Source organism: Gavia stellata, chromosome 18 (assembly GCF_030936135.1).
Source record: "Gavia stellata isolate bGavSte3 chromosome 18, bGavSte3.hap2, whole genome shotgun sequence".
Classification (NCBI taxonomy): Eukaryota; Metazoa; Chordata; class Aves; order Gaviiformes; family Gaviidae; genus Gavia; species Gavia stellata.
In genome coordinates, this window is record NC_082611.1 from 9,187,847 (window position 1) to 9,200,350 (window position 12,504).

At 41.8% G+C, this 12,504-nt stretch overlaps 1 protein-coding gene across 2 annotated transcripts; it reads left to right on the forward strand.

Moving 5' to 3' along the window:
- The first annotated feature begins 5 nt into the window (after positions 1-5).
- Positions 6-11,760, forward strand: CRYM (crystallin mu). 2 transcript variants are annotated; one of them, XM_059826691.1, is made up of 8 exons: positions 6-42; positions 1,136-1,286; positions 2,302-2,364; positions 4,511-4,612; positions 5,168-5,351; positions 7,740-7,861; positions 8,732-8,816; positions 9,451-11,760. In XM_059826691.1, the coding sequence occupies exons 2-8, from the start codon at positions 1,149-1,151 to the stop codon at positions 9,513-9,515; spliced, it is 759 nt and encodes a 252-aa protein (XP_059682674.1). In that variant the 5' UTR covers positions 6-42; positions 1,136-1,148; the 3' UTR covers positions 9,516-11,760. The 2 variants fall into 2 exon arrangements, with proteins under 2 accessions (XP_059682674.1, XP_059682672.1); XM_059826689.1 differs by lacking the exon at positions 6-42 and adding an exon at positions 616-788.
- Positions 11,761-12,504: the final 744 nt, after the last annotated feature.

Below are 12,504 nucleotides of genomic sequence, written 5' to 3' on the forward strand. Positions count from 1 at the left end.
ACTCTGCCTTCCCGGCACGCCCTGCGCCGCTTCGACTTTCTAGTGAGCGAATGCCCAACTCTACTGCTCGCGCTTAGACTCACGCCTTGAGGCTAGAGGGCGACGCCTCGCGGGCTTCCGGGGCGGTGCGCACGCGTGCAGGGTGCCACCGCCTCCCGCTCACCGGGGCGGGGGGGCTGTTCCACCGTCGGGGCGCGGGGGTCCCGGTGGTGCCTCTGGGCTGTGGCGAACCGTAAATAAATCACGGTGGACCCACTTCGTGGCGTTCGCAACCGCCTTCCCCACGGCGGTGCCTGAGGAGGGGTGGCGGCGGCGGCGACCGGCGATGCCTGAGGAGGCGGGGCCGTTCCCGGGGCGTCGGAGCTCGCCTCGAGCCGCGGCCCGGCCCTTGGCGGGCGGGGGCGGGGGGATGTCCGCCGTGCCTGTGAGGGGAGCGGGGCGCGGGGGCGCAGCTGGGACCCCGGCGTCCCGCAGCGCGGGCGCGGGGTGGGCCGCGGGGCGGGCGGCAGCGGGGCCGGGCCGGGCCGGGGGGCGGGGGCGCCCCGCCGAGTACTTAGCGGCGGTGCGGGGCGGTACACGGCGCCGCAGCTCCGTCTCGCCCTGCCGGTGCTCGCCATGGACTCGACTCCGCCCGTCTTCATCGGTGCCGGGGAGGTGGAGAAGCACCTGCACCGCGCCAGCCTCCTGCTGCCGGCGCTGGAGGCCGCCCTGGCCGACTTCTCCGCCGGCGCGGAGGGAGGTGTCGTGCAGCCCGTGCGCACCGTGGTGCCGGTGCACCGGCACGGCGGGTGAGGCGGGCGGGCAGCGGGGCTGTCTTCCCGGCGCCGGGGCGGGCGGGGCGGGTGCCGGGAGGGGGCGGCCTGGCGGAGCTCCGGGCGGGGGGGGCGAGGGCATGCGGCCGCCGGCGGGAGCAGGTGCGGGCTCTCCGGAGCGAGGAACGGGGGTAGCGGCACCGGGGGGGCGGGCCTGCGGCGGGGACGGGACGGGGTGGGAGGAAGGAATTGGAGCATCAGAAAAAGTCGTTGGTACCGAGTTACTGGTTAACTGGTCAGTAGCCGTTTGATGTTAACCACCCCGGGGGCTGCAGGCTCCCATGCTAAAGGTACGTAAGTAATGTAAGTCATTCTCTTACAAGGTTCCTAGGAGTCATGCCTGCTTACAGTGCTGCAGACGATGCTCTGACAACCAAGTTGGTGACTTTTTATGAGCACAAGAAGGATTCCTCTGTCCCTTCTCACCAAGCGACTGTCCTCTTGTTTGACCCCAGAAATGGTTCTTTAAAAGCTGTGAGTTTCATGTGTGCTTCTGCATTCTTCTCTGTTGATGCTCGGTCAGTTCTCCCTTCTGATTCTTAGAAGCTGAAACTGGTGTAAATTGGCCTGAGTTTACCTACATCATCAATGAAAATGCGTTTGTGCCAAGTGAGGATTTGGCCTAAAGCCTTATATCTTTCATAGGTGTTAAACTGTACTCTCTGCTCTTTACTGCTACTTGTGATTTGAAGAGAATCTAATGGCTCACGGGGTGACTGGGAGAGAGAAATTATCAGGAAAAGTTTACCTTGCATTTGAAAGGAAAAAAAACTTTGCTGAATAAAGAATTGATCTTGAACCATCTTAAGTTAAATCTAAACAGATTTACAATTGATACAACAGGGAATAGTATTCAGAGTCTGATTTTTTTGTTGTTTGTTTAAAGAATTTAAGAATTTTTTTAAGAATATGGACCATTTTCGCTACACTTTAGTAATAATGATTAGTAAAGGCCGAAACTGGTCAAGAAAACTATATTGGGCTTTTATTCCTAAACTGCATCAGAAAACATGTCAGCTTTTTAATTCATTTGTATGCAGTAGCTAATGCACATTGAGGCACGAGTGCCCCACTGTGTACGATACACATTAAAGGAATTCCGTGGTTCCTTGTCATCCCTTTGTACAGACCAAGATAGTGCAGGACTCGTGAACCACTGCCAGTTTGCACCAGTCCCTGGTCTTACTGGAGTGCAGAGTATTGCAGTTTTGTCTATCTGTTCTCTGCGCTGGGGAGTACAGTGCATGAAGAGCTGTGTGGGGTAGGGATGGCTCAGCTCTGACCAGTTTTCACTCCATTTGTGCTGGTGGAATGACATGGAAGAACTGGAATAGACAGAATCTGTCTAGTTTAAACATGATTTTATATGGTTTCTGGTTGCTATTATAGTAATTACCAACTTTTATATTTTTATCTGTGCCCTGTAATATCACATAATTCACAAATTGGATGAAAATGCTTGGTACTCTTTTTTTTTTTCTTTTTTAAGGTCCTAGATGGCAGTGTGATTACAGCAAAACGAACAGCTGCAGTTTCTGCAATTGCTACCAAGGTATGTCTTCTGTTTCTCAAATTGGGACAGATTTAGTGGTGTTATATATAAAATAACTAGAAGGAATGATGTAAATGGCTTTCGTCAAATACATCTTTAAGTTAGATGTATGATAACGTATGTACCTTCAGGGAAGACTTAAAAGCGGGGTGATTTTCTGTTTTGCATGAGTCATGTCTGGCTTTAACATTTTATGTATGATTGGAGAAGGAATCAGAGCTATGATTCTGTGGCTTGTTCTGCACTCTTTTCTGGGCATTTGCTGAGGCGTCCTCCTCTCTGATTTTTCTTTCTTTTGTGCTTGTTTTAACGTGCTCCTTAATGGCTTTGGGTGATACAGCTGTGATGATAAATTCAGTTTTGTTTAGAGGTATGTTTTCTGCTGTCGGGCCAGGACAGGTGGGTTTTACTGGACCTGGAGAAAGAGGAAAAAGGCACATTTCCAGGGGGCAATATGGGTCCTCTTAAGATAGATGATGCCCAGGATAGATAGATGACATGTCCGGAGGTGGCTGGCTGGCTGTCAGTTTCTCTGTTGTCACTGGAAGATGTCCAGCTGACTTTCCCTGACTACAGCCATAAACTTCAGTCTCTGAAGACAGGTGAGGTGTATCTTGCTGTATGTTGCTTTACAGGATTTCAATTTCAGTTGGAAATAGTTGGTTTTGAATTCTTTTTTAAAACTATATTTGGCTGGCCCGCTAATAGCAGGAGGAGAGCCAGTCACCGTCCATAGCACAGCAGGGTTTTAGTCTTCATCTCAAAGGGCGAGGCAATAAGAAGAGGGACTAAGCTCTGTTTTTCACCCATCAGCTTTGCATCAGACTGAAGGCTGATCTCACCACTTCGTTAGTGGCAGTCTTCATGCCAGTGTGACTCTATCCATGGCAATAGAGCTAAACTGATGTAAAATTGGAGTGAAGAACCTGTCCCTAAGAGCTTCCCCTGGTCCAAGGGACAGAACAATTTACAATGGATTCCTTGGACATGAGGTTATAGGACCTCATTCCTCTCAGCCATTCTATACTCAGGCAGTTCTGACAGTTTTTACACAGTCAAGGCTCTGCTGGCCTCAAAGGAGCTTGGCTGCTGGAGAGACTTCAAGATCAGATCCTTCATTGTCGTCTGCTGTTTTGGGAAACTTTCAGGAGTGTTTGAGTTCAGCTCATAGTTGTCATCTTGTCCTCTTTATGGCATTTGCTTTTCAATCACCCATGCTTTTATACAAGGAACCTTTGAAATCAGTGCTTCAGAGTCTTTGAAAGGAACATTGTAAAGAGTTCTTGCTACCGAAAAATGGAATCAATGAGATTTTTTTCAATTTATTTGCAGCAGAATAAGTGTTGAGAGCCTAGACATTTCTAAAGCTTTTTGTACAGAAGCGAGCGGCCACAGCAAATGCATAAACAAGACACAAGGATGGCTTCAGGCTGCACTCCAGCAGCCCTCTCTTCACCTTTGCCAAGTACTGGTGAATCAGAGGCAGGAACTAAACCAGAAAACCAAAAGCAATCGTAGAACTGAATTTTAATATTTGTTCCTCAGAACCATCCCTATTTTTACAATACCTGATGCATATGTATCATGGCTCTTACAATGCCAAGGTCTGCTTGTGGTATGATTTATGGCTTCAGTGAGTTGAAAAAGAAGGTTTAGTTTGAGTATCCCAAGACCAGTTTACCCATGCATCTATCACTTTCAGTACTGATAGCTTTGGGTATTATGAGCCCGGTTTTCAGCCAGTGCAGAATATCAACATTTTACACTTAATTAGTCACCTAGGTGTAACACATTATACTAATATTAGAGTGTGCCGAGGCCCCAGAATTTGCACTGGCTCATGCTGTTGCATGTTAAGTCTGAATTTCAAGAGTCTGATAATTCAAAACCGGAATCAAGCCAAGATATACTTTGGTGCTATTGACACTAGCTTTTGCATTTAAAAGAAATTATATATATATATGGTGGTAATTGAATATTGGTTTATATTAATATGAATCAATACTAGCTTTTGCATAAAAACATTATTTTTTTGTTTAAAAGGATTAAGGATACTGCTTTCTTTTGTAGTATTTTGATATATATTTGTCATATCTGTTAATATATTGTCCTTACATATTCTTTTTTTGTGTTTTATACTGTTCAGTTGTTAATGCCAGCTTTTGCAGAAGTGCTGTGCATTTTGGGAGCTGGTGTTCAAGCATATAGCCATTATGATATCTTCACGGAGCTGTTCACATTTAAAGAGGTAATGGACACACCTTAACAGGATACATCTATTTGACTCTATTATGTTTCAGGAGCACTTAATATAAATAAACCATGCTATAGCCAATGAAGTTAAAGGATTAATCATATTTTGATTACATTTTTACAGAACCCAAGAATATTCTGAACAGCTGTAGAATTTCTTGCTCAAATGTTGGTCTTAAAAAAAAAAAAGGGGGGGGCGGGGTTGGAGACAAAGTCAAGTTTCGAATGGCTTTTTCTCTCTGAGGAAAATCCTACTGTGTATGGCATACTTGGACGAGCTTTCTGTGACTTTCCCTTACAAATATTTTCAATAAATATATTTATCTTATAAATATAGCTCTACAAGGAGCTGTTATTCTGGTGTTACAAAACAGTCATTCAAATGTAGCTGCACACACATGAAATTTAGTCACTTGTATGATGAGAAAATTAAAGGGGAAAAACCTCACATTTAGGATACATGTAATTTTCCATTGAAAACTGAAACAGTGTTGTGTTTCAGCAAGAAGAAATACTCCAAGCTAATATGTTTGTCTTTTTTTCCTTGAAGGTCAGGATATGGAATCGCACCAAAGAGAAAGCGGTGAAGTTTGCTAATTCAGTTAATGGTCCAGTGCAGGTCTGCTCTTCTGCTCAGGAGGCAGTTACTGGGGCTGATGTGATTGTAACAGTCACTATGGCAACAACACCAATTTTATTTGGAGACTGGGTAAAACCAGGGGCCCATATCAATGGTATGCTATGTTCTCATCGTTTGAAGGATATATTTATTATCACATTGTTTAGCATCAAAAACTGTTGAAAAGCAATACTCTCTGCTTCTCAGAATGAATGTTCTTTTCCATGTTGACTTTTTCCCTTTAGTGAGGACTGCTTTTCCCAGCCCTGTCTTCCTGGATGTCTGGAGCCAGAACTCCTGCATATTCCAGCACTGGATGTTTGCTAGAGCATGGGATGTGCTTTTTTCCCTAGTGGTGCATCATCTTTGCTACCATGTTGTCATTTGATGCTCACCTTGCTCTCCATTTATATAACGTGTACAAACATGTTATTTCTAAAGTGATTGCTGCTCAGTCTACTGTTTCCCTGGTAGTTGTCATCTTTGCTTCACCCAGTTCACCTCTATTTGTTACTTTTTGGGCTGATCACATTGATTTTTTTTTTTTTATTTTTTTTCCCCACTTGAGTTAAAAAACTGTGATAACTGAGTTAAGAACTTCAGAATTTGACCTCTAATTATGGTGAGGTTTGAGGGGTGCTTTTTTTTTTTTTCTGTCTTTATAATAATGTTGCCACACTATTGCTTGGAGTATTTGGACATGCCCCCATTTGCTTATTTTATTAATTGTGGGCCTGGTTCAGATGACCTTGTGCACTTTCCAAATGGCATGGTAATAAGACAAAAACAACTTGTCAGAGGGAACAATTTAAAGGAAGGTCCCACATTCCAGCAGCATTCTACCAATTTTTTTAACTCAGTTTAGTCCTTTGTCATTGAATATTGTTGTCTGTGTTATGTCACAGAATGGAAGCCAGAAGTACAACCAAAATCAATTAAGGTCTACAGTCAGTGAGGCAACACATACACAAAGATCCCTCTCGTTTCTTTGCCTTTTTTTTTTCCCTCCACTGAGGCATTTGTGCTGTTTGAAGAGGCATTCAGGCAATGTGGAATTTATTATTCTGTAGCAGTTGGACAATTTGTAAAAATATTTAACTACAGTATAACTTTTATTTTATCTTTTTTTAGCCCATAACAAGTTGAAAGTGGTCTTTCTGTATTTAAAAAGTTAAACTCCTTGATTTGTTCTCACTTTCTCCAGATAAGTGAAAATCCATAACCGGCTCAACTTGTACTGCTTATAAAGTTAGAAGGAAATAATAGAAGACTATAGGTTTAAAAATCCTAATTAGTAACATTAAACTCTCTGTCTGCATGTGCAAGTCTTTGCTGCACAGTACTTGGATTCTCATCTGTTCAGGATAATAGAGGGATTCTTCAAATCTTATTTTTCTCTATAGACACATAACAAACACAGTCTGGATCAAATGAAAGGTCTATAAAATTAAGGGCATTGGGTAACGATTAATAAAAGACAAGGGTACAAGAGATAATGGACAAAGGGAGATGATTTTCTTATGCCTCAGCTACCCAGAGTCTGCTGATAAGGGTATTCTACTGACAGATCAAATATTGAATGTTTTGGAGCAGCTGTATTAGGTGTTAGTTAACTCGGTTTAAAAAATAAAAAGCATCAAAAACCTGTTAATTCGGCAGTCGCAGAAATGGTTTACTGTTTGTCTGCAGAGGAGTTGTAGTCTGTATAACCTTAAGATCATCTTCTGAGTTGCGTCACCAAATGATCAACGTTTATTCTAACAGTGCCTTCTGTTCTCCGTACAGAGTAATTATGTCATGCTTATTTATCGGTGTAGTTTTCAAGGCTCCTAGCAAAGGCTTGTTTTGTAGCTATATATAGTTACACATACCAACAGAAAAATGTAAAGTTATGAGATGATGAAGGGCTAAGCAGAACTACTTCCTCTTCTCCTCTCTGTCAGCATTATTTGGAAGGAGCAGTTTGACTAGCGTACGAAAGAGGTGGAAACAGTGCCAGCAAAACAACTAGCTTCTGCTTCCTGAAGAGCTGCAGTTTAATGCTTTAGCAGGTTGAAATGCAAAGGCTGATTGATTTCAGTTGTTCTGGCTGTGTTATGAGGAATGTAAGATTTTTGTTGGTAGCAGCATCTGCATGACTAGAGGTCAAGGGTGCTGTACATCTTAATGAGCTATAATTTGGAAGGTTGCACCCAATATCATCCTTCATTGACATCAGTGGAAATCTAGGGGGTTAGCACCCTACAGAAACAGGCCATATATATGTCAGCGTTACAGCTGAGGCCTGGTTGAGAGAAATCCAGGTTTTTTCCCAGTTGCTCAGGCACATCATATTTTTTTTGTTGTTTTATCAATCGGCATGTCTCCAGTGCTAATATCAGTTTGTTTGTATATTACGTTTCCACAATAATGTCTGTTGTTACTTCACACATGTCTTTTGGACAACATGTGGTTTGAATTTTTTTAAACGTTCCTCCCAAGTTCATAAGTTTTGTTGTCTTAGCTGTTGGAGCAAGCAGACCAGACTGGAGAGAACTGGACGATGAACTGATGAAGAATTCTGTTCTGTTTGTGGATTCCAGAGAGGCTGCTCTTACGGAATCGGGAGATGTTATATTATCAGGGGTAAGACTTTCTTAAATTATGGACTTTATTTTTGTGGCAATTGTCTTGCGTTTGAAATGAGTTGATACTGATGATGTGCGGCACTGAAACTTTTTAGAGCATCAGACGTAGTTAACGCTTTCCAGGCACAGGCTGAAAGATCTACTGGTTTCACACCGAGGCTTCTATATGCCTATGCCAAAACCATGCAACCTCTGTATCAACCATTACATGGTACCATATTACATTAGCATGTTTTCAGTGTTGGCCTTTGTGTACAATAACAAAGTATTGGTTTTGAAAGACCTACATTTCCTGCACTGTTTGGTAGTTATGTTAAATATTTTTCAAATCTATTTGTTAAAACTTCTAAGTTTATTCCCATAATATTTCAGTGTGATTGACACACATCAGGCCTCTAGAGAATGGATGACAGAAGCCAAGCAGACAGTGATCTGCAGAAATTTGATGGCAGGCGCTCTTTTAGGTTTAATGGAGGTTTCTTCCTCTTTTAAAGTTTTTGCAGTACAAATATGGTTTCCATTTCTGGGGTTTAATATAAGAGGTCCAGATACAGTAAGGTGTGTGGAACCCCATGTATTTTGTAGGATAAGTAGCAAGCTATCCACTGTAATTTACTGACTGAGGAAAGTCTGTCAGCTGCTTGCCTTATTTTTTTTTTTTTCTGAAAACCATTCCATTCCTCTGATTTCTGTCCAGTTTCTGTATTATTTGTCTGAATACTGACCTGCTTCAGCATGGAAAGGAAATCAGTTCTGGGATAGCAGAACTGGAGGACTTCTTTCTTTTGAAGTCATTCAGAAGAAAGGTTTTTCTCTTAACATATGTATAGATACTATGTTTTTGTATAAATATGTATCTGTTTTACAGGCAGAGATTTTTGCTGAGCTGGGTGAGGTAGTGAAGGGTACGAAACCAGCCCTGCCTGAGAAAACAACAGTGTTTAAATCACTGGGTAAGAACAACCCCTCCTGTGTACAAGTCTGACAGAAAACAATGCCTTGTTATTTATTAGGTCCCCCATGCGTGGGAAAGCTGCTGATAGTCTTCAAAACTGCTGTGGTAATGCACTGTCCAGAAGAAACTAGAATGTGATTTGCATTTTCTCTTTTTATTTCCCTTTTTATTTATCTAGCAGGACTGATGTAATGAAAAGTGATAGGAAGGCAAACAAACAATAGGAAGAAGTACATTTCCCACTTCACAATTGTTCAGCACATGACTGCAGCATTTATTAATACAGCTCCAACCTGAACGTCCTGCTGTTATGCCCCTGAAGTCTGTCTGACCTACAGACAATGTGGCAGTCTATTGTGGGGTTGGAGTTGATGTTTGGGGGAAAGAGGTCTGAAAGGGCCAAGTTGTGATACGAACACTGAAAATTAGATTCATACGATTGCATTAACTTCATATAGCACACCTAACAGTTACGTGATGGCTATAAACTTTGAATGTAACACTGTAGGTGTTTGGGAGGAGGAATGATTTCTGTTCCTGTCCACTTAGATAATTTCCTGAGTCCTTCTGTTCCCTTCTGAAGCTAAATTATTTTGTACGACTGTTTGAAGATGACTTTAATTCTTTTTCAGGGATGGCGGTTGAAGATACAGTAGCAGCAAAATTTGTTTATGACTCATGGTCAGCTGGTAACTAAGAGAAGTCTACAATGCCAATGAGGCCAAGAAAATGATTTGTACTTAGTTTCCTTAGATCTTTTGTTAACAAAAAGGCACCAATCCTATCTGAATGTGGCCCTTCTAGAGTATTCAAGAATGAAAAGTAAAATTTCAGCAATAGACTGATTTCTACAGTTTTCTAATGGCAAGTATTAGATACATTTACTAGTAATACTGCAGGTATCTCATGTAATGGCAAGTATTAGATGTTTGCGGTGATACTAACAAGAGTATTTTTATATAGTCTGGTATAATTCTGGAATCAATACCTTTCCTACCTAATTATTTATGTAGCAGAAGTCTGTGGGTATATTTTGTGTCTTTAGAGAGGTAATTCATACTGGAGTAAAATATATCAGTTTGGAGAGTGGACTCTGGCATCATATTTACCTGTGACGGTGCTTCAAATGCATCTGTGAGTTTCAGTGCTACACTGACAATAACCCAGTCTTGAGTCTTTCCTGGGAACACAGCCCACGCCTGACTCCTGGGCACCCCTTCCCTTCCAGCTCAGAATGGGATCTGGAAGTCACCATCATTGCTTTCACACCCAACAGTCCCCCTTCTCTGCCCTCAGATCCTCCTGAGTAGGAGTTTATATAAATAATGATGCCTCCATACAGTTAGATTTCTGTCTGTTTTTGTAAAAGACCTGGCTCAGGAAGACAGAGTGCAAAAAATCGGAGCTAATATTATGTACATTTTAACTGGGAGTAAACTATACTCAGTACCTCCCTTAGTACTTTCCTGAGAGGGATATTGCTATTTTCATTGCAAGGAGTCACCCAAAATGTGAGTACTAAAAATGTGTTTTGATTTAACTTTTATCTATATTCTGTGGGGAGATTTTTTTATTAATTTATGGTGTTTGTAAGTTCTTTTTCTAAGCTTCTTGAAGATTGGAACTGCACAAATTGATTTCAGTAGGATAAACTTCAAGTATACAACCAAGTATTTTTACCTTGGCTGGACTATGCTTCAATTGGTAATTGTTGTCTTATCCCAGTGGATATTTGCTAGGGCAGGAATTTCCACGAGTGTTTCTTGGCAGAGGAACGCGGTGATGTTCTACATAAGGAAACGTTCCAGTTTTGTGCTGTTATGCAACTGTCTGACAAAAGATTGAGCATCTGCTGGAAAATAGCTATTGCCCTGGAAACAAATTCCTGTCTCAGGCTCGAGTTGTGCCTTACGAAATTTTATTTCTACTTACATATTATTTCATGCAGGGTATTAAGTGTTTCTTCACTCTGCGGAAAGATTAGATGACATGGTCATTCTATATTGATGCCAGTAGAATACAGCAGAGCAACAGGAAGGAGGTTCAGAAGCAGTTAGCATTAAAGCCCTTGACGGTGCGTAAGTAAGTATAGAAGAGGTTAATGAGTACAGTGTAGGTGTGACGTAAATAATACTCCAAGTTATAAGCCTGGTGTAAACTAGTTGGCAAAAAGTAGTAAGTGGCACAGTTTGTAATTTGCAGAGTTTTAGCATGGAAGGGTACCAGACCAGTAAGTGAGCAGGGCCAACGGATGTGTTTGTGTGGATAGAAATCTAACTCCATTTGACCTTGTTTATATCAGCAGAAACAAGAACAGAAATTTCTCTATAAGCTTTGCATTTTTTAATTGTAGTGAAATTACCCTTCTATTTTTCCACATCTCTTTTTTTCTATGTAATTTCTGGCGTGTTCAGAAATGTATGTGTTGACTTCGCCTGTTAATTCAGCAGTGGAGAACTCCACTAGTGTGAGACAAACGTGACAACCATCGATGTTCCGTAACTGAAGAACTGTATGGGAACTTGTACTTACTTTTTATGATAATATTATCCCAGTTCTGTGCCTGTGTAAAACAAGGTTTGTAATTTGAAGTGAGACATAGTGTTTGGGAAGAAGATAAATACAGTTTGTTTTCACATGTACTCTTCTACAGACTATGCACTTTAAAAGTTGATGGAACCAGTCCAAAACCTTGGTTCTGAAAACCCACAGTGTTCTCAGCTTTCATTGGCAATAGGAGGTTCTGGGAGCCTGGCTTCAGCATTGTACCTCTGAATTCATGAAGAGGATTCGATTCGGTTACAATGGGAGTTACTTGGATGCCGTCTTTAGATTTTTTTTTTTTTTGAGGGGAAATAATAGCCTTAATTTCCATGTTTCCTTCTCTTACAAATCAGAGTCTGAGGAAATTGTGTAACTTGCGTTTATGTTAAAATTAAATAGATGCTGCTGTTTTTCTTTGACTTTCATTTTGTTGTCCATTACTTTTGGTGGTTTGGTTTTTTTGAAGATGAGGAAGAAAGTATTCAAGTTGTTGCAGTGACTACTCTCTCAGTTAATATGATCGCTGAATGTAAAGGGGAAAATAAATTGAGACTGCCCCGCTCCACTGTGATACTCAGTTTTGCAGTCATTATCCCATGCTGCACATTCCCTCCTCTTGCTGTCTGTCCAGTGCAGAATATTAAATCCTTAAGGAAGGAGAATCTTGTGCTTGGCAGGGCTGTAATCATGTGAGATCCCATGGTGTTATGATTTGGGTTTGGATTGGGCTGTAAGATTGCACATGTGATACATAAAGTGTCTCTAACTGAACCGTGCTGTACGAATGTTACTAAGGAGTCAGATCTGGGATTCACTAATTCAAATATCTCAAATTATAAAAGAAACAAAGGGGTTGGCGAAAAAATTCGGGGAACAGCAAAGCACATAAGTGGAAAAAACTGAAATGTGAGTGTTCCTGTTTATTACTTTTTTCCCGAGTTGTTCCACATGGTTACTTTATACCAGAGGCCAATTTCCAGGACCACCCTGCAAGAAAAGGACTTAGCACTATTGCACTTTTTACAGTTCATTTTAAAAGGAGATAGATATATCGGAGTTGATTCAGTTGCCTAAAAAATGTGTCATGTGGGGTGCTCTGGGGCTTCTTATTCAGTCTCTAGATGCAGTTCTAGAAGGACAGG